The sequence below is a fragment of the Sciurus vulgaris genome (assembly GCF_902686455.1).
Source record: "Sciurus vulgaris genome assembly, chromosome: 11".
NCBI lineage: Eukaryota > Metazoa > Chordata > Mammalia > Rodentia > Sciuridae > Sciurus > Sciurus vulgaris.
In genome coordinates this window covers 81,030,511-81,050,669 of record NC_136472.1, presented here as the reverse complement: position 1 = coordinate 81,050,669, position 20,159 = coordinate 81,030,511, and the positions used below count along the sequence as shown (strand labels likewise).

At 38.6% G+C, this 20,159-nt stretch overlaps 1 protein-coding gene across 25 annotated transcripts in view; it reads left to right on the top strand.

Moving 5' to 3' along the window:
• DLG2 (discs large MAGUK scaffold protein 2) overlaps nucleotides 1-20,159 on the top strand; it is a gene marked incomplete at its 3' end in the record, with an annotated part of 2,081,919 nt that overhangs the window by 1,816,425 nt on the left and 245,335 nt on the right. The window contains exon 1 of one of the 25 annotated variants that reach the window (XM_079105554.1): nucleotides 5,596-5,733. The exons of the other annotated variants lie outside the window; for them this stretch is intronic. Coding sequence (XP_078961680.1) covers nucleotides 5,697-5,733 — 37 coding nt within the window. The 5' untranslated portion in view covers nucleotides 5,596-5,696. Of the gene's footprint in view, nucleotides 1-5,595; nucleotides 5,734-20,159 lie in introns of those variants that run through there. 25 annotated transcript variants of the gene reach the window in all.

Below are 20,159 nucleotides of genomic sequence, written 5' to 3'. Positions count from 1 at the left end.
TAATTTATGATATTCTCCTTTAGTGACAATGATTTTTAAAACATCAGGAGAATTTAAGCTTTCTAACTTGTTAAGCAGTTGATTCACAAGAAAAATATGCTTTACACACTTACACATATTTCTTCTGGGTGGAACTATTCCTGACCCCTTGTTGTCTAAAATAATTTATAAGAGATCTTCATAGTTGAATAGTCTGGAAGTTACCTATCTGGAAGTAACAGATGTTTATAATCATGCCTGTGTTGTAGAAGGCAAGAAGAAACAAACCAACCATATTCTACTGACCTTAATTTATTCCTGGGCAGGGCAACTATATAGTACTATTTTGCAAACATGGGCATAAGGACTGTGAAGTCCCTGTTCAGTTTTAAGTTGAAGTATAAGAACCAATGGATTCTACGAACTGAACCCATTTCATGGAGAAGGACCTTGCAATTCTAATCTAAACCCAAGGTGTTGCTTTCATGATGTTGCTCAAAGTAGTGTAGGGCCTTGCCCCAGAGCTATTCGTATGTGTTCAAGGATCTATGCTGAGTCCTTCATGATTTTTTGAATCTAGGCCATGAGAAATGCTATCCTGGGTCATACTAGTGGTATCTTCAGCTAAATAAGGCTCCAAAATATTAGAGTACTCTGAGACATGCTGGAATAAGCAGCACATGTGGAGTACTATGGGAATAATGAGGTGGCCATTCACTCAAACTGTGAAGTTCAGAAGTACTTCCAGAGCCAGCAGTTTTGGAGTGTGTTTTAGAAGAATGAATGGAGTGAGTAGGCTAAGAAAGAGCTATCTATGCAAACTCAACATGTTTCCCAAAGGAGGGTTAAAAGAGCAAAATTTTCAGAGTTCTGTGCTTCCCCAATAACATGGGCTTGATACTGTAGTGAATGGGAGGTCAGCAAAGAATTTTGACAAAGGAGAGACAAGAACAGATGCATCTTTTTGGAAAACTCCCCTGGCTGCTGTTGTGGCAAATGCATTGAGGGAAGGCTCATAAGGGAGGAAACAAGTTTGGATAGAGCCTGCATTCCTGCTGTGGCAGCGGCAACAAGAAGGAAAATTCAGCCAGAGAAGCCATTTTGGAGGTAGAATGTAATGTCTGATTAAATGTGGAATTGAGGCTGAAGTTTCTAATTTAGATCTTTAGGACTGTGATACCATTAACCAAAGATGTTATGCTCTCTTAAACTCCATGAATTTGTCTGAAACATTCTCAAATTTATAGTATGCCTCCGCTATATAATAGCTTTGTGGCATCTGATATTTGGACTAAATTTTTAACTTCACAGAGCATTTCCTTTTGTTTGAGCTCATTAAACACACAGTTTGAAAGATAAGAGTAAGTAATTTGACTAAAATCACCCTGCTGGATTTGACCCAGGTGGGACTTGAACCAAATCTCTCTACTCCCCAATCTTAGGCTTTAAATCAAATCATGAATCTGATAGTTTTACGCTTGATTCCCCACTCCATATCTATGTTTTTTGGCATGAAATATAGAACTGGAAAGGCTTTCAATTCAGAAAGGAAGCAGAGAGTTTTAGAAACGCCACAAATAAATCATGAGCATTTCTGAGAAGGAAAAAACAGTCAGCAGGGGAGCAAAGGGAGCAAGGTGACATGGATGGTCCAAGCCTTCCAGATGTTGGCACCCCTCAGTCCAAAGGGATCCATTTGTTTCCACTGAGTTTCTCTCAGATCTCATCCATGCACACCATTTTAACCCGGGGTGGTGGAGAGTGGAGTGTGGAGAGAAGCCAGCTGATGGTGGCTGTGAATGCCAATCATGATGTCATAGCAGAACAGGTGTTTCCAAAGAAGGATCCAAGGAGTTCCCCAAGAGAAGGGGGAACTCGACTCACAACCAGTGGGTTCTAGGCTTATGGGACAGAAAAGAATTTCAGCAAGTGCCCATCAGACAGAGGTTTATTTAGGAACGTAGAAATATATTTAAGAAAGAATGAGGGCATGCTAGGCATGGTACTGCACACCTGTAATTCTAGCACCTCAGGAGGCTGAGGCAGGAGGATCACAAGTTCAAAGCCAGCCTCAGCAACTTAGTGAGGCACTTAGCAACTCAGCGAGACCCTGTCTCTAAATAAAATATTTTAAAAAGGGCTGGGGATGTGACTCAGTGGTTAAGCACCCCTGGGTTCAATCCTCAGTACCCAAAAAAAAAAAAAAAAGAATGAGAGTTATTTCAAGAGATAAATGCTGCGTTAGGGGTAAAGCAAGGCCTATGCACTCAAGGGAGAGTGAGAGACATCTCAAGAGTGAGAGATATGGTTTTAGGGTGCCCAGCTTTTCTTTTAAAGGAAACTTGGAAGGGGTGGGTATGGGAAGGAATATAGGACTGGTATCAGTCTGCTGATCTCAAAATGATTTCTAGGGGTTTGATCAGTTTTAGGATCCTCAGGCTGATGTGGTCTTTGTTACCTGATCAACAGATAGCACTGGAAAGTTCCCCAAATTATACATTCCTCAAGATATTTTATCTCTTTTGGTTTAATCTGTTTATTGGGGGGTTAATTAATAGTGCACAGGTAGATTTACAGATTTCCCAGGAATTAAGATATAACAGACCTGAAAGAGACTGACTGATTTAGGGAGTTACAGACCTGGAAAAGTACATGGAACTTCAGGAAAATATCTGATTCTTGTCTTTCCTTTATGTCACCTTTTAACTTATTGTTTTGTTCCTTCCATCCTACCTCAACTGTCAGTTGCCTTTACGTAGGACAATCCCCAGAACCCTAAGTCCCTCATCTGTTAAAAGGGTCCTGTATGGCTTGTTAATCAGCATCATTCTCAAAATCTGTCCCCAAGCAGTGTTAACCAGATGGATTTGTTGGTCATCTTGTGTAAGATACTCTCTGCAGAGGCTAAGAAAATGAAAACAACCCTGTTCAGTTTGAATGTGGTAGTCACTGCTACTGTGTGGTTAACACAGCACAGAATCTCAACCTCATCGGGCAGAGGAAATGGAAAGTCTTGGTTCCTGCAAATCAGAAGTTCTCCACTAAAACTAGAAGGTTCACTTCGTCATTATGGGAGAGTCATTTTGCAGCTCTCTTCTATCCATGTTGGTAACAGGGAAGAGACAAAACACCTGTCTTAGATGAGACAGACGTTTGTAGTCAGGAAGAGTTTTCATCTTCAGGGGTCCTTGCTGTCTATTGCTAGGAATAAAAAGGGGTAGTGGTTTTAAGATGACTGGAAAGAAAGAGACGTCCTAATAAAAACTTCAACTCACTCTTATTAAGGCATATCTGACGTCGTCTGGAGTTTCCAATAACTGGCTTTCTCTAGAGATCTACAGTTTGCAGATTATTGACTTGGCAATGGTGGCCAAATACCTGTGCTTAACAGAGAAAGAAAGAGAGAGGAAGCCGGATGATCTATAAATCCACAATTGTAAAGGCCTCATCCTTGTGGAGGTTCAACTGATGATCTGCCTCTCTGCTTAGCTCAGAGACACAGGAGATTACAGCATGCTCCCCTGTCATTCAGAACTATGATTAGCAAATTCAGTAACTGATTGTAGAACAAATTAGCTAAGTATTGCTTTGAAGGTAAAAAATATTGTTTTTTACTTTTTTTCTGAGTATTCTTGTGTGCTAAGGAAGGAACATTCATGTAGAAAATTGCGATCCCATACCAGGAGCATGGTTTACACAGACCTTGTGTAGTCTCACCATCCAACCTGAAGGACTGGAGACTCACAGCTTTCAGTCCCACCTAGGGCACCGTTCACTCGAAATGTTGGTGACAATCCTATTTTATCCCTGAATACCTCCTTAAAAATTCTTTAAATTTCCAAGCAAACAGACTCAACCCTCAGTTTTGTTTTCCTAGTGATAATTTGTTCCTGATGAGTACATTTATAAATAATATTATGAAAAGCTGAGTTCTTGCCTCTGATGCCAATCCAATAATGAGGACATGGTTTTGAGAAAAAGGAAAAAGAAGTTTTATTGCTTTGCTAGCAAAAGAGAAACACAGAGGACTCCTATTCCAGAGTTTGTGACTCTGTCCATCTGGGGAAACAGGGTTATTTATTTATTTATTTATTTAAAGAGGTGATTCAAAGGCTACATTACATGTGTTCTGTCAAAGTACTAATTCACTTATTCATTTGGGAGATAGTCATTTCTGAGATCTTCTGGTGCCATCGCCAAAGTCTGAATTATTTTGTTCCTGTGGTAGGTGTATGCTCAAGGACAGATAACTACATAGGATAGGGAAGAGAGGAAACCCTGTTTCCCCTGAGGTTAGGGAAGGGGACAGATTAGGGAGGAAGAGGGAGAGAGGAAGAGAAAGAAACATCTCCTTTTAAAAATAAGTCTCAGCGGCAGAGCAGCAAGGGCTATATTCAAAGAATGAAGTGAACCACTGTTAGACTAATTTTAAAAATAAAACATTTATACTGAAATGACTTTTCTTCTCAAGCTAGTTTGGTTCACTATTTGAATTTTTTAAAAAAAATCTTGTGGGTTGGGAAGATAGCTCAGTTGGTAGAGTGCTGGGTTTGATCCCCAGCGCTGAAAAAAAAAAAAAAAAAAAAAATCTTGTGATTTTTTTCTAACCCATGCACTGTAAGTTTTATAAATGAAAAAACAGGGAGTGAGCGGTGGTTACCATGGTGACCACAACATCTGATTTGAGTAGCAACAGACAGGGCAGGGAAACAGTGCCATATTAAAAAGAATTGCAACAAAGATCAATAGTTGAGAGGGGAAATTAAAATGTCTGGGCTCTTCTTATCAGGTGATCAATCAATGGGTATATGAATAGCAATGTCTGCACCTTGACTTCAGAAAATGCACATCCCATGCAGGTCAAAACAAGAGCCCTTTAGCATATTTGAAAATTAATTTCAGGAAGGAATGAAAACCATTCTCATTTCCAAATTTTAGTTATTCATGCTGAAATACCAAGAAAAGTAATAAACAACAGGATTTTGATATTGGCATTAGAATTCTAATGCTTTATTAGTTCGAACAAAGGGAAGAGAGATTAATATCTCAGAATAAGGAATTTAGTTGCCGGACCTTGTTTTGCTACACACAAAAGGGAAATTAGTGAAGTTCTGCTTCCCTAAACCTTCCCTTTTTGATTAGTCTTCCCACCTAAGGGTAGATTTAAGCAGGCATTTCCTGACCTTGGTGAGCCAGCAAGATTCCAGCCTGCCACCTGAAGATTTAACACTACCTTTGGAATAACTTTGTTTACTCTCTTCTACATTTTAAAAGAGGATTCCAGACTAACGGGTCAGTGTTGGAATTTCAAACACCAGCTAGCTGGGAGGTGGGATAGGATTGGGGGAATCAAAGTCTTTCAGATTCCCTTCCCCAGACTCCTGTACCCAGTTTCTACCTCTTTCTGCCTTTTAAAGCCTTTTTATGAGAGGCAAAAGAAAAGAGGCAAGTGAAACAGCCAACACCTGCAAAGTGGTTTGTTACTACTTTTAAAAGGTAGAAAGGAAAAAGTAATTTCATTCCTGAAACTGGCCTTTTGTGTTGCAAAGCATCTCAAACTAGCTCGGCCACTAGATTGGGAAGGCGCCCCACCTGCTTTACTCCTAAGGCTTTGGCTGCCACTCAAGAGCGTCAGGTGCTGGCCAGGCGGAGTTCATATGCTTATGCAGCTCCACTAGGAGAGAAACCCAGCTGAATTTGGGGAGCAGCTGCCTGCTATGCTGAAAACCTCTGGAAACTGGCTAAGGCGCTGGGGTGAGATCCGTACTGCTTTTTTCAGATCCATTTCTCTTGACAGACCCTGAGGGGAGTTTTGGCCAAGAAAATGAAGAGTTTGGCAGATTCCTCTTCCTTTACTTCCTATAACAGCAGCGCCTGCCATTTCTCAGTGCTGGCTGCTTGCAGACATCGTCTCTGGCTGCTGTTTTCCTATCTATTGCTAGCTATGTTCTGGGGGAACAACAGTCAGTAATATTTCTCCTCCTCCATCTCAGTGCAGCCCCAGAACCACACTCTGTGAATTTAATTTACTACTGGCCTCTTCATAGTAAGTCTGTCTCACATGAGCTGCTCAACTCTTGTTACTGAGTATCAGAGAGAGGGAGGGAGAGAGAAAGAGAAATATTCAGGACTCTGAAATTTTTGCAGCAGACTTAAATGGATTCCAGAAATGCCTGGATCCACATCGATTTCAGATCAGGTATTTGATATATACAGGTCCTGCTCAAATAAAAGCCACAGCCTGCTGGGTGAGAGCCTGATTCTCATCCAGGAAGGCAGCCTTCCTTGTGTGAAAGAACCAGATGGACTTGAATGTTGAATCTTGCTTTCAATAGTCATAAAGCTATGCAACCCTGGGAAATCACTGACTCTTATGCCTTTGGTTTTCTCATCTTAAATAGAAATTACATTACCTACTTCGTATGGGTGTTTAAATGTTAGTAGTTACATATGGAAAGCTAGTCTATAAGATCCTCCAGGGGGCATGATTACAATGTTTGGGGCATATAGTTAAGTATCTCTAAGAGATAATTTATCAACAATCACTGCTTAGTAGTTAAGAATGTCACCCCAAATAATTCTGAATTCAAATCTCAGTACTATCATGGTTAGCTGAATAATGTCTGTTTCCATATCTGTAAGATGATGATGCATTTCATAAATTTATGAGGATCAAAAAAGATAATGCTTCATATGTAAAAATCCCTAGAACTGTGCTTATTCCACAGTAATACTCAATAAAATTTGTCTTTTATTATGAGGCAGGGGTCTGGCTGGGGCTAGTCAGTTGGCCTCCCTGGGTTAAATTTACTTCATTTTTTTAAAAAATGAGAGATCAGTCAAAATGAACCTGAAGGAGACTTCTACCTGTTAAAAGCTATGTTTTTATGTGTAACTGCATGCATATCACATAGCTCCAAATCCTTTCCACAGTTTTTATTTATGGTTCCACATATTGTAGGGGCCATAAATTAAAAATTCAAACATGTTTTATGATGGAGGAAGCACCATAGATAATGTGGTTATAATACACATGTTGGGCTTAAAAAATCATAATCTTCCCATAAAGCCAGATGTGTATTTCATATACTCCCATGAATTTATATCCTTAAGAACATATATTGTCACAGTCCCAGAGGCTGCTTTGCATTTCCATGGCTTTGGGGGATATAACGATTTGCATCCAAGCACTTCGTACTGGTTTTAAGAAGCTTCACTTGCACAAGTTCTCTAAGGGTGGAACTCGTTAGCATTTCTAGTTTCTGTATCATTTTTGAAAAGGAACCTTAACCTGTATCTCCACATTCTGGCAGCAATTAATATATATCTGGCATTACAACTAGCAACTAGTTGGCAACCAGTTTAAAAGCCAGCCTGGAGTTCCTCCTCACCCTGCCCCTAGGGTAAGAATGTACACTTGCGGGACTGCAGAGGTTTGGAGTCTCCTTAGATTTGGGGAGCTGGCCCCTAACAGTCCTTGTTTTCTTCTCCCCATACCCCTCTACCATGTTTCCTGCTCCCAGCTCCTCTAAAGTCTATATGGGTGCTCTGAGCTAGGCAAGCACCCCCTTTAAATACAGAGCAATTAATCTCAGGTTTTTAAAATAAGTTTGTTGGTATGAGAACACAAGGGCAGGAACTGTGTCTTCTGATCCTTGGCTCTTGAAACACATGGTGCTTGTTTTGCATGGCAGTTTCAGACCATAAAAATGACACTGGAATAATCAGTAGGCAAAACTATAATTGTTCCCTGACCTTTCCAGTGTTTTGTCAAAGCATTAAAAACTTTTTGTTGGTTATAAATATATAGGGAAATGAAAAAAACTAGTAAAATGAATATTTACTTAGTACAAAATTGCTCAAGGTACTTAAATTATTGAGAACTGAAGTATTTTTATTCTTTGTTAAAAAAAGAATTTGAACAGTGTTTGCCTTTTTTTTTCTTGTTGGTCATATAACTTATGATACTGAGCAAACATCTTTTATATGCACTGGGGAATTTGTCATACTCCTTTCTAAGTTTAGATCAGCTTTCAACGTGGTATTGTTTGCACTTTCAATGTTAAGACATGTCTAGTAGAGTTCCTTTAATGTGAAGGTTTTTGGCAGTGTTATTTCATCCCATTGATTTTGATTGTTACTTCATCTTTTTCATTCCAACCACTTTTCTCATTCATAAATTTTTCCTTTATTAAATTCCTCTGGTTGTTTATCTGGGATTTCTCAAGGGACAACAGTATCAACATTCCCCCAGGTAGCTCTATCTTCTGGAATTCATTGTCCCATTTCAATGTCATGGACAGCATTATCACTCTTTTTTCTTTGCTGTACTTTCATCTTTGTTGGTCGCTGTTTGGATTACTCATTTTTTTAAAAAATGGCATTTTGGTTTATCACTGGAGACAAAGAGGCAAAATACCTACATGGTTTGCTGTCTGTATGTAAAGTGAATGTTATGCTCAGTAACCAGTCCCATAGACAAGGAAGAATTGGTGAGTCAGTGATCATGATACACATGTGCTGTTAGGTAGTAATCTGTAAACCAAAGAGCAAATAGCAAGCTTGTGCTTGGTTAACATACTGGTATAGCTGAAATTTTAATTGTATTTTTGGGGAGCTGGTATTAGTTAATCAAAATGTGGTAATGGAAATTCTGCATATGGGAGCTATGCAAACAAAAACAATCTAGTTGCTCAATAATATCCATTGAATGAATAAATGAACTTGTGCCTTCCTATTGATCTCAACTGCTATCTCAGAGTCTATAACTTTATATACAACTATCTCCCTTTTCTTCCTGTCCATATAAGATGTCCAAAATAGCTGGCTAAAGTGTATCTGTATAAGTGTGGTTTTGAACAAGTCATTAAACTCTGAGACTTTTGTTTCCTTCATGTGCCAGAGGCCCAAGTAATTTCTTCCTTGTCTTCCTTATCAGAGTTTTCTCTGTCCCAGGGCCCAACTCTTTCACTCTAATAGGAATTACTCTGATCAACAGATTCACAAAGTTCTCTCAGGCATGCAGGCTAGGTTGGCTTCTTCCCCCTTGAGAGAGGGATCAGCATTGGGCAGAGAAGGCTCCTTCAACACTGCCTTTCACAGTGATATTCAGACCCACCAGGCAACAAAGGAAAGGCATCTTGAGTTAGACACACTTTCCTGACCCACTCTTCTCACTATTCTAAATTCAGTAGTTTTAAAAAAAAAAGTCAGGGATGACTGACTACGAGAATCAAAGATAATCCTAAACTTAGTTTTTGATTTCAAGGAGTTTACATTCCAGAAAGAACAACAGATCCTTGGTGACATGTAAGCAGTTAGCCTGTGGTGGTAATCAGCACTGGTTTTGTTGGACATGAGTTCAGGTTGGGATCTGTCACTTCCTTGTGTTGTGAGCTTTCTCAAGTTATTTAGCAGTCTTTACAAGACTACAGGGCTTTTAGAAAATTCTATCTCCTCTTAAGATTGTAATAATTATCCCCTAGGGTTTCTGAGAGGTTTGAACAAGATAATGTAGTACATTTGAAGTAGTGTCTTGTGTAGCCTAAAAGCTTGGTAAGAGAAAGGATTTTAGTTACTTATCCATAATTCAGGTAGATGCTATTCTTCTGCTTAGGATTGTATACAGAGCTGCAGTTGCAGAATCAAGAGTGTAATATATAGATGGAGTTTGTGGGGACAACCTCTCAATCCACTCTCCACTCTGACAACAGAGTTATCCTGCTAAAATGAGAATTCCATTATCACTGTCTCCATCTCCCAGCCACAGGGAACTGCTCCTTGCTTCCTGAGCATGGAATGTTTCCTAACATTTGCCCGCACATGGTTTCCCTGCTAGCACATACTTCCTCCCATTTTGTAGTAGTTATGTTACCTACCCTCAAAAGTGACAAAATAGCTTTTTATTTGAAAATTTAATGTTAGCTCCTGTGCTAATGATTTTGCAAATCTTTGTCAAACAAAGATTTCTAATGACATTAGAAACCCAGTTCTAAGAACTTCTGTATCCATGGCTGCCCAGCACAAAGTGAGTGGTCCTTCCCACTGTGCCCCTAGAACACTATCAAACAAATTATCAAATATACTTTGCTATTTATGGTCTGTCTGTCCTCACAAAACTATGTACTACATTTGTCCCTAGGACCCCTTGAGCAGAATGGGCACCAGAGGGAGTAGGTTGGAAGGCAAATCCTTCTTTACTTCCAAAGAAACACTTAGACACAGATGTTTCCTTTAACATTGGGTCAGTAGACCTAATAATGTCACTGTTTGTAAGTCATATGGGTTCAAAAAAGACATATCCCAAAGGCTCTGCCTTTCCACACATAATGTAACAACACACCCAGCTCCTAAAGCATTCCAAACCACAATCAGTAAGGTTGCCAACATTCTGTGTTCAGATCACCTCCCACCATAATGCCACATCATTGGGTTCAGTCTGTTATTGGAACAGAACTGTATATATTGCATCATCCATTTGAAGGGTATTTCACCAAGGAAAGACAGCCAAAGAGGTGCCATGAGGGTTTGCTTGTGTGTGGGGGCGTGTGCAAGCTTCCTCCACCCTCACCCCATGTTTTTACAGGCAGAAACTGTAATCAGATGTCATGATAACTATAATCAATTAGCTTACAGGATGTTTTTCTCCATCTGTACTAATTAAACAGTTGCTTTTGTTTTTATTTTTGTTTCCCCCTCTCATTCCCCGACTGTTACTATTGAATCATGTGATTAAGCCCCTGCAAAACCTTCAGCTGTTCCTTTTTGTCTAGCAGCCTCTTTTAGGATGTGGCAATAAGTAACCCATTAATCTCCACACAGAATTCCATCGGCATTAATATCTAGGAGACCTCATTTACTTGAAAAATGCATTTAAGTTATTGTTAAATAACTTTAGGTCCTCTATTGTTAAAGCCCAAACCAAAAAATTAAATAATCTAGATTAGGTGAATTCTTTCAATTTAAAATTGCAGAGGATTGCTTTTATACATTTGGTTGGTGGTGTTCAGAACCACCTATGTGTAAATTGTGTCCTTGCTTCAAAGGAAAAATCTAGGACTTTTTAATGTTGAGAGGTACTTTGCACTTTCTTGAAAAGATAAGAGCTCCATTTAACTGAAGAAGTTTAAATAAGGTATTTAGTAAAATCAGTTCTCAGTTCAGAGGGAAAAAAATAAGTAGAATCAAGAGGGGAAAGGTGAAGGGTAATAGAAAATATTTAAGTTTCTTTTGAAGCTGAAACTTTTTTTGGTATATCACAAGGCAGGAAGTTTCCCTGACATTAAGCCTAAGAACATGGTTGGCAGAGTATTTATGAGTTAGGCAAACATTACAGTAACTTTTTTTGGGGGGGGGGAGCACTTCTGGGTCCCAAGCTAGGGACAAAAAGAAAAATGAGACTTAGTCCTCCTTCTGGGAGCTTAAAGTCTAGCAGAAGAACATAGTTATGAAAAACCAAACAGCATAAAAGATGATGTGGAAGTTAGGATGATGGGGTCAAAGGGAAAGAGTAGAATTTGAGAAAGAAAGCATCCCTTTTCAAAAACTTCACGTTATGTGCTCTAAAGGAAATCATTCCTTGACCTTTCTGTCTTCAGATTTCTATCTGCAAAAGGGAAATAATCTGGGATAATGAACTAATTCTTTTTGGGATATTTTAAATCAACTATTTTTCTGCTGTGACTAAAAGACCCAACTAGCACAATTGTGGAGGGGGAAAGGTTTATTTGAGGGCTCACAGTTTTAGAAGTCTCAATCCATAGACAACAGGCTCTATTCCTCTGGGCTCAAGGTGAGGCAGAACATCATGGCCAAAGAGCGTGGCAGAGGGAAGCAGCTCACATCATGATCAGACAGCAGAGGGAGAGACTCCACTGGCCACATACAAATATATACTCCAAACCATGCCCCGAATCCCACCTCCTTCAGCCACACCCTACACTTCAGTTACCATTCTGTTAATACTATATCAGGGGATTAAATCACCTATTGGGTTAAGACTCTTACAACTCAATCATTTCTCCTCTGAACCTTCTTGAATTGTCTCACACGTGAGCTTCTGGGGGACACCTCATATTCAAACCATAAGAGGGATATGTTTTGAAGAGCACCAGAAAAAAACAAAACACCTTGTGCCTGCTCAAGCACATGTATTATACAATTCTCATGTTAAAACAGTATAATAGTAACCCCTTGGTATCCAGGGGGGATTGGTTCAAGGACTCCTTACAGATATCAAAATCTATGAAAAGGCCTGGTAACCTATGAACATCCTCCTGATACTTTATTTTTAGATATTTCATTTTTATTAACATATATTATACATATTAATATATTTACCTATGCAAAAGCATGACACTTTTTTGCATGCTACTAATCAAATTCAGTCTCTTTATATCCATTCCTTCAACCTTTAATAATTGCTATTTGACATTCAAGTCAAGTGTTCAGCTTCCACATATGCAGTACTTATCTTTTTTGGTCTGACTTATTCCGCTTAATATAGTGTCCTCTGGTTGCATTTTGCTGCAACTAACAATTTTTCATTCTTCTTTATAGCTGAATGTCTCCCCCAACTATCTCTGTGTACATTATCTATTTATAATCACATTTTCTTTATCTACATAAAGATACCGAATTTTCTTTATGCAATTATCTGTTGATGGGCACCTGGGTTGATTTTATGTCTTAGCTATTGTTAATAGTAATGCAGTAAATATGAGCATGCAGGGATCTCTCTCTCTCTCTCTCTCTCTTTTTTTTTTTTTTTTTTGGTACTGGGGATTGAACACAGGGGTGCTTAACCAACTGAGCTACAGTCTCAGCCTTATTTATTTATTTATTTATTGTTATTTTTGAGACAAGTTCTTGCTAAGTTGCTTAGGTCCTCACTAAGTTGCTCAAGCTGGCTTTGAACTTGCTATCCTCCTACCTCAGCCTCCTGAGTCACTGGGATTACAGGTTTGTGCTACCATGCCTGTCGGGGATTTTCTTTGGACCTGTACTCAAAAGTGAGATGGTGGGATCATCTGGAAGACCTATTTTTAATTTTTTTTTAGGGACCTTCTTACTGTTCTGTGTTCTTTAAGATCATTACTTATAATACTGAAATACAATGTAAATACTATGCAGTTTTAATACTGTACTGCTTAGGAAATAATGATAAGGGAAAAGTCTGTGCATGTTCAGCACAAATTTAATTTTATTCCTAATATTTCCTATCCAAGCTTGTTGGAATGCACAGGGGTATAAATAGCTGACTGTACTTTAAAGTAATGCCCACCGAACTGTAGCTTAATTTTTACCCCAAGTTCCTTTCAAAACTTACTGAGAGCTGCTGAAGTTTTTGTAGAGAAGAAAACCCAGATAACTGCCATTTATTCCACTGGCTAGGTAGGAAAAGTCAGGAACTGAGGATAAGAGATGGGGCCAGGGACCACAAGACTTGCTTCCAGCGCTGTAGGCTCCTTGCTGTCAGCTCTAATGATGACTGCCTCTGTGCTTGGGGCACTGACTATAGATTTATTGATCTGTACTTTTCTTCTGTTGAGAATTAAAATAACCCAAAAAAGAAAAAAAAACGTGCTGCCTAATCTTGGCAGATAGGACTCTCCTAAAGTTTTAAATTGGACTCAACAGATCTTTATTGAGCACCTTCTATGGTATGTGCCAGGCATGGTGATAAATGTTGGAGTAAAAATAAGAGATGATTTCCATCCTCATAGAGCTTATAGTCTGGTTATGAGGCCATCAAAATGCAATGTAATCAGTACCATGGGAGTATTCTAGGCTGCTAAGGGAGGAGCTCAGCTTGATGAGATGATCAGAGAAGGCTCCCTGGGAGAAGAAATGTCAAAGGTAAAATGTGATCTACTGAGAAGTCAGTCTGAAGAGTGAAAAGAAGGAACAGAGTATAAAAGTATGACAGGGAGAGAGGACACTCAGCCTGTGCTAGGAAGGGGAAGTAGTTCAATGGATGGAAATTTAGGTGAATTTCTGCTGGGGCCTGGATTGTTAGGGAAGTCCCAGATTACAAAATGATCTTTATTCCCTGTTGGAGTTCGATTTTTTTTTAGTCTGAAAATAGTAAGGTCAATTAAATGGTTTTGAGCAAGAAAGTAAAAGGATCAATTTTTCAATTAGGAAAAAAAAATCACATCTCTGCCATGAACAGAATGGCTAGGAGAGAGGACAGTCATTAAGAAGATAGAGATGGGCATCATTGATCTAAGAAGCAGAGAGGCAAGATGTAGGCCTCAGCTGACTGCTCACTGTTTGCTTCAGGGTTTGATACGATAAGATTACATTCATAGTCATTCTCAGGCCTTTAAAATACTATAAGGACTCTCCTTTTGAACTACCAGAGTGTTTGTATTTTTAGTTTCTTTTGATGGAGATAATACTCAATGATACAAACAGACATTAAATAAAGTTAGTCATAGCATAACCTATGTATATTTAATGTTTACTAGGACATATGTTTGAGATACTATTTAGTCTACAGAATATTTGGTACCTGATGAATTTGAACATTCTTTGCCAAAAAACCAAGAATTCCTGGGAATTTTTGACCCTCAAATTTGGAACCAGAGGAAAAGAGAATTATAGTTATTAGCAACGACTCAACTGATCTGTTAAAAGGACTCCTATAACGATAGCTATTATTTATTGAATTTATTGTATCCAGCAGCTTTACAACTACTACCTCATTTTTCAGCTGAGGAAATAGATGTTAATGTTAGAGAAGTTAAGTAACCTGGAGTAGAGTTTGACTGATGTCCACTTCAGAATCTCCTGGGAGTTGAGTGGACCAAATGATTTCTGCCCCTAACACCATCAATGTCATCTTAGATCAACTACTTAATCTCTAGCAGTATCAGTTTCCTTATCTGTGAAATGGGCATAATATTTGCTACATGGAGTTAGATCATTTGTAAAGTAGATAATGGATATAAATAAATGTATAAGTCTCAATAAGCTGTCTTTTCACCATGTCTTTTCCTCTTTCTCCTCTTTTATTTTGTCTTCCCATTTTCTGTGCATCTGTCTTAGTCCCTTCTCCACCTATTCAATTGTTCTTCCCTTTATTTTTTCTTAATCTTCACATAATGTTAAACTGACAATTTTTTAGTATTTTTATAGTCGTATTTATGTTTTCTTTTTTTTTTTTTTTTTTCTGAAACAACAGTTTATGTTTTGTTAAGAAATTGTTTAGGAATCACATTGCTTTGTATGTGACCCTTAGTAGAAAAAAACATGTCCCACTTTCATGACTTCAGTCTAAGAATGTATTTATTTTTGGGTCTACTCTGGCATCTTAACTGCACATGCTTGATTAATCTAGAGATGAGTCATTCACCCAATGCCCCGTTCAGTAGACATCTATGTTCCTAGCCAAGGCTCTCTTCATCTGTGGACCCTCTCAAGTCCTCTGACAAATACTGTATGCCCCGGTCAGAAAACAGTGAAGTCAGGTCTCCTGGAACACAGCCAGCAGCTGATGAATGGAGTGAGTGCAGGATTACAGATGGTCCAATTGCCACAGTGTAGTGGAGAGTTTTCTAAAGTTGTATCTTGGAATTTATTCATCTTTCATTTTAAAAGCATATTTCCCAACATATTAAAATCTACAATAAAAGCTTAATGAATGAAACTGGAATATTTATCTTCTGCAAATCTCTTCCTTATGCCACTCTGAGAGTTGCCAAAAACTCAACACTCCAGTCCAACTTTCAAGACCTTCCATGATGTAGTTTCCATCGTTTCTACCATGCTACTCATGGAGATGTGCCCCGCTTTTAAATGTTTTCTTCAGCTTTCTCCTGAAAAATGTTTTCATGCCTATCTCCAAATATTTTTTTTCCTGATGTTCCTCGACTCTGAAACTCTCTTTTACAGATTACCCATTCTTCAAGTCTCAGTTTGAGACCTGCTTGTTCTGACTAGTCCATGTGAAAGTAAAGTAGCCTGGGCATTCTTCTAATGAGGTCGTATGACTTACAGGAAAAACTTTGGAATCCAGAGCTGGAATACCTAGGTTCAAATTCTTCTTTAGGAATGATATCTTTTAACTTTCTGAACAGTGTCCTTATCCATAAGAAGATAGAAGATTAGAGGTTTTTGGAAGGATTAAAATGGAAAAACATGTGGAAGTATTATGTAACTAGTATGATAATCTGCCTAGATTCATTTCTGCCATATTTGTTTCTTTTTTATGTTAATTCAACTTTCAGTTAAAGTGTTTAATAAATAATAAATTCTTAAACACTTTCTAACTTTCAATTAAAGTATTTAATAATAATTTCTTAAAAGTAAAGATGTGCATATTCTGTCAGAGGGCCTCTCAAACATTAATGTACTTATGAATAATCTGGAGATCCTGTCAAAAGGCAATTTCTGACTCAGGAGCTTGGGGAGGGACTGGCTTCTGCAATTTTAGGAAGCTCCCAGGGCAGCTGTGGCTTTTGCTACTTTTGCCCAAGGAGCACATTTTGATTAGCAAGGCTCCCAGTAAACCCTAAGCAGTTACTGGAGACACCCAAGCTTTGCTTTGTTTTACCCTCTAACCAGAGTCTAGACATATTTGCATGTTCACCTTCATCTCATTGTCCAATTATGTTTTTCTGCCTATAACTTTCTTCACAACTGTGAAAGATGGCTAGCTGGGAACTTATCTTGGTCCCACATAAACGTTAGTCAGCCCTGGGTGTCAAGTGCAATTACTTCAGAATAAATATAACATTCACCAGGAAACTTGCGGGACTCCCACAGGGTGAACTTGATCTGCACTGAGGTGCCTGCTGCACGATGACAGTCAAATGACTCACTTGACGTCAAGTCACACACAGACGTCATGCAGTCACCTGGGAAGACCTCCTTTTGCAGTAAACGATGCCATAGAGGCATCTAAATGAGAAACTCTGGAAGGCTGGTTATCTGTCAACCTTCAACAGTGCAGTGCCCTAGTGGCCCAAGTGGTCCTATCATCTACAGATACAGACTCATAAAAAGGGACCCTTTCCCTGTCTGCTTATTAGTATTATTTGACCTTCGATGTGTTGGCATCTTCTTGATCTAGCTCTCCATGTGTGTATAAGACATGAAAGAAAGCATAACTGGTTTTGAATTGCACATAGTACTTTGACTCTAGCACAATAAGGGGTGTGGGAGCTGACTGTTGATATGGTTTTATAGTCAGGGATGCTCACATTCTGGCTGTACAGGACCTTAGAGATGTCACATAACCTAAGTCCCAAGAATTGCATTTGTCAGATGAGGCTAATAGCTAAATGGGAAAGTTCAATGTTAAGTATTTATCATGCAGTTAGAGCTCCATAAGTATTTGTCATGTTTGTGAGCATTAAAAATGATAGCTATTAGCATTTTTATTAGTAAAAGACTTTATTAATAATACATGTTTTATTTACTTTTGGTTTTATTTTATTTTTTTGTAGTGTTGAGGTACATTTTGGTTTTATTTCTGGAGTATATTGTTATGAAATGACTCCACATGCCCCCAACTTCCTGTCACTACTGGAAAAATACACAAGATTTGGAGACAGAAAATTCAGATCCAAGTCTAAACCCTCAATGTCCTCTATGTCCTACTAACTATGTGTATGTCCTTGCAGCAGTTACAAGCTTTAATTATGCCATCCAAGTCTTCAAATAGGATCATGTTATATAAACTGTATATTGTTGTTAATTTGTCTTTGATTACCCTTTCTCTTTCCAGTAGCTCTCCTCTGTGTTCCTAAAATTCATCTGTCTTAGTGCTTACTCTGTGTCATACTGAAGTTATTGGCTTTATGTATCTTCTGAAGTAGATGGAAAGTACCTTTGTGGGCCTGTGTTAATTCAATCCTCATTTCTCAATGCCTTGAACAGAATAGTTCATGATAGTGTATTCACCTCATATTCCTCCCTTATTTGCTTTCTTAAGCCTCATTTCATCATGTTACATTTTCCTTTTTAATACCTTCCTTTAAAACCCTTCTCAAAATGCCTGCTGCAGCAGGGATTGGTAAGGGGGAACAGACCCATCCAGTGCAGTGTGGGCAACACTAGGGTAGAGTTAAAATGGAAAGAAAGCCTAGCTGATTTTCAGAGACGTTAATCTGTCTTTTCAGTGAACCCCTACTTAAGCTTAGAACCTTTTTTCCCCTTCCAATTCTAGGGAAGTCAAATGTTACATTCCAAGTCATTTGGGGGAAATCAAATCTCGGTATAACCACTTCTACCTTTGAGGACCTGTGTCAATAGTTAATTTGAAGAGTTAAGATTCACCTTCTGAAGCAGAAGCCAAGACAGTTATATAACCTAAAGCTTTCTGTTACAAACAAAATCTGCAGATATTCAAAAAGCTTAATTAAACTCTGAACTTCCTGCTCAGGCCCTAAGCAACATGGGCAGTCTAAAGAATATTATCAACACCAGGGTAGTAATTGTAATGATGCCAAATGAAACACCGTGTTCGTCTTCCAGCCAGTTTGATTTAAAAGTGTGCCCAGATTAGTTGGCTGGAAAGCAAGATGAGGTTGCTCTTAACTTTACAATGTGGTTTGTTGCTTAATGAGCAATCTTCTTTTTCACAATACTAGGGACTGAACCAAGAATCCATGCTAGGCAAGTGCTCTACCGGTGACCTAAACCTGCAGCCAGGATCACACTGTCTTGAAAATGACTCCCAAGTTCCTGGTCCTTGTTTTATGGTTTTACATCTTCCACAGGTTACATGGCTGTTTCTCTTCTTTGTTTATAGTCAGAACTTTGGCCACTGATATTTTCTCCTTATCAGATGTTAGTAATTTATAATATATTTATTTATTTGGGGGATATGGGCTAGTGGTTCTTCCAAAAGTAACCATGACTCCCTGTTTCATTTAATATTCAACAAATATTTGTTGAGCATCAGTAAGGTGCCAGACACTGTTCTTGTTTGTATTCTAGAGATTTTCCCACATATGCCACAGTAGGCATTTTAAATCAACTCCATGGTGTAGATTATACTTTAAAAGATAAAGATCTTTGGATCTAGTTTAGGAATTTCAAATGTAGCATAAGTACTAAGAATATAGAATTTCCAATAGTGATAATAATAAGTTTACATGTATAATACTTGCTATGTGCCAGGTACTAATAATGAATCATTTTACCTGTGTCATGTAGTCTTCTCCACAGCCCTGTAATGGAATATAGCCCTGTAATGGATCATGCCTTTTTATGGGTAAGAAAGCAGTGGCTTAGAAATATTTACATAGTTTGCTTAGGATTGTATAACTAGTAGGTATCAAAGATGGAGCTATAACCCAGGCATCTGACATAAAGTCAACATTCTTAACCACTGTGTTCTGCCTTCTGGAAAATTCCATCTTGTCAGGATCAACACAGATCAATTGAACTCTGCTGGGTGCCAGGTCATAAAGATGATCAGATGTGGTTCTTGCTCTCAAGAACCACTACCTACTGGAAGGAACTGATACTCAACAAGTTTCAAAAGTATTGTGTTCTTGTTCCATGTCATACACTGATAGCTACTAGAGATTAGCATGTGAAAGGCATGGTTTTCATCCTCAAAGAACTCACTCTAGGCAAAGAGAGATACAGAAGCAGGAACTCCTAAGGGCAACTGGTTCCTACTTCTACATTTCTATTTTGGAGATATTTGAACACTTATTGGTACTGGTAGAGGCCATATTCTAGGGCTCAACAGCAAAATCTTCAGCTTCATATCTGTCCACTATTGATGACCTCACGCAAGAAGACCACTTAGCTTTTAGAAAACTGTTACCTCGTATTTAAAATTGGGGTGAAAATATAATCTACATCTTGATTTTGAGAATTAAGTGATAAAATATATGCAAAGCATCTTTGCATACATTTGTGAGTCCATGTATGTAACTCAAATATTAATAATGATTGTTGTTATCATGTTCCTGTATGGCTTAGGGGAATCTTAATGGTGGCGTTCTTAAATTCAGCTGTACATCTTTTCTGCCAAATTAACTCGAGGCATTGCTGCAGCAACCAAATTCACACAACCATAACTTGATACCACTTTGCCTCAGCTGCCACACCTGTCCTTGAATTCTAACAAGGAGTCCACTCACTCCTCTGGTATGCACAAAACTGGAAGTGCAAGGGAGTTGGCACCTCACTGGCAACTATTGACAACTGGAGAG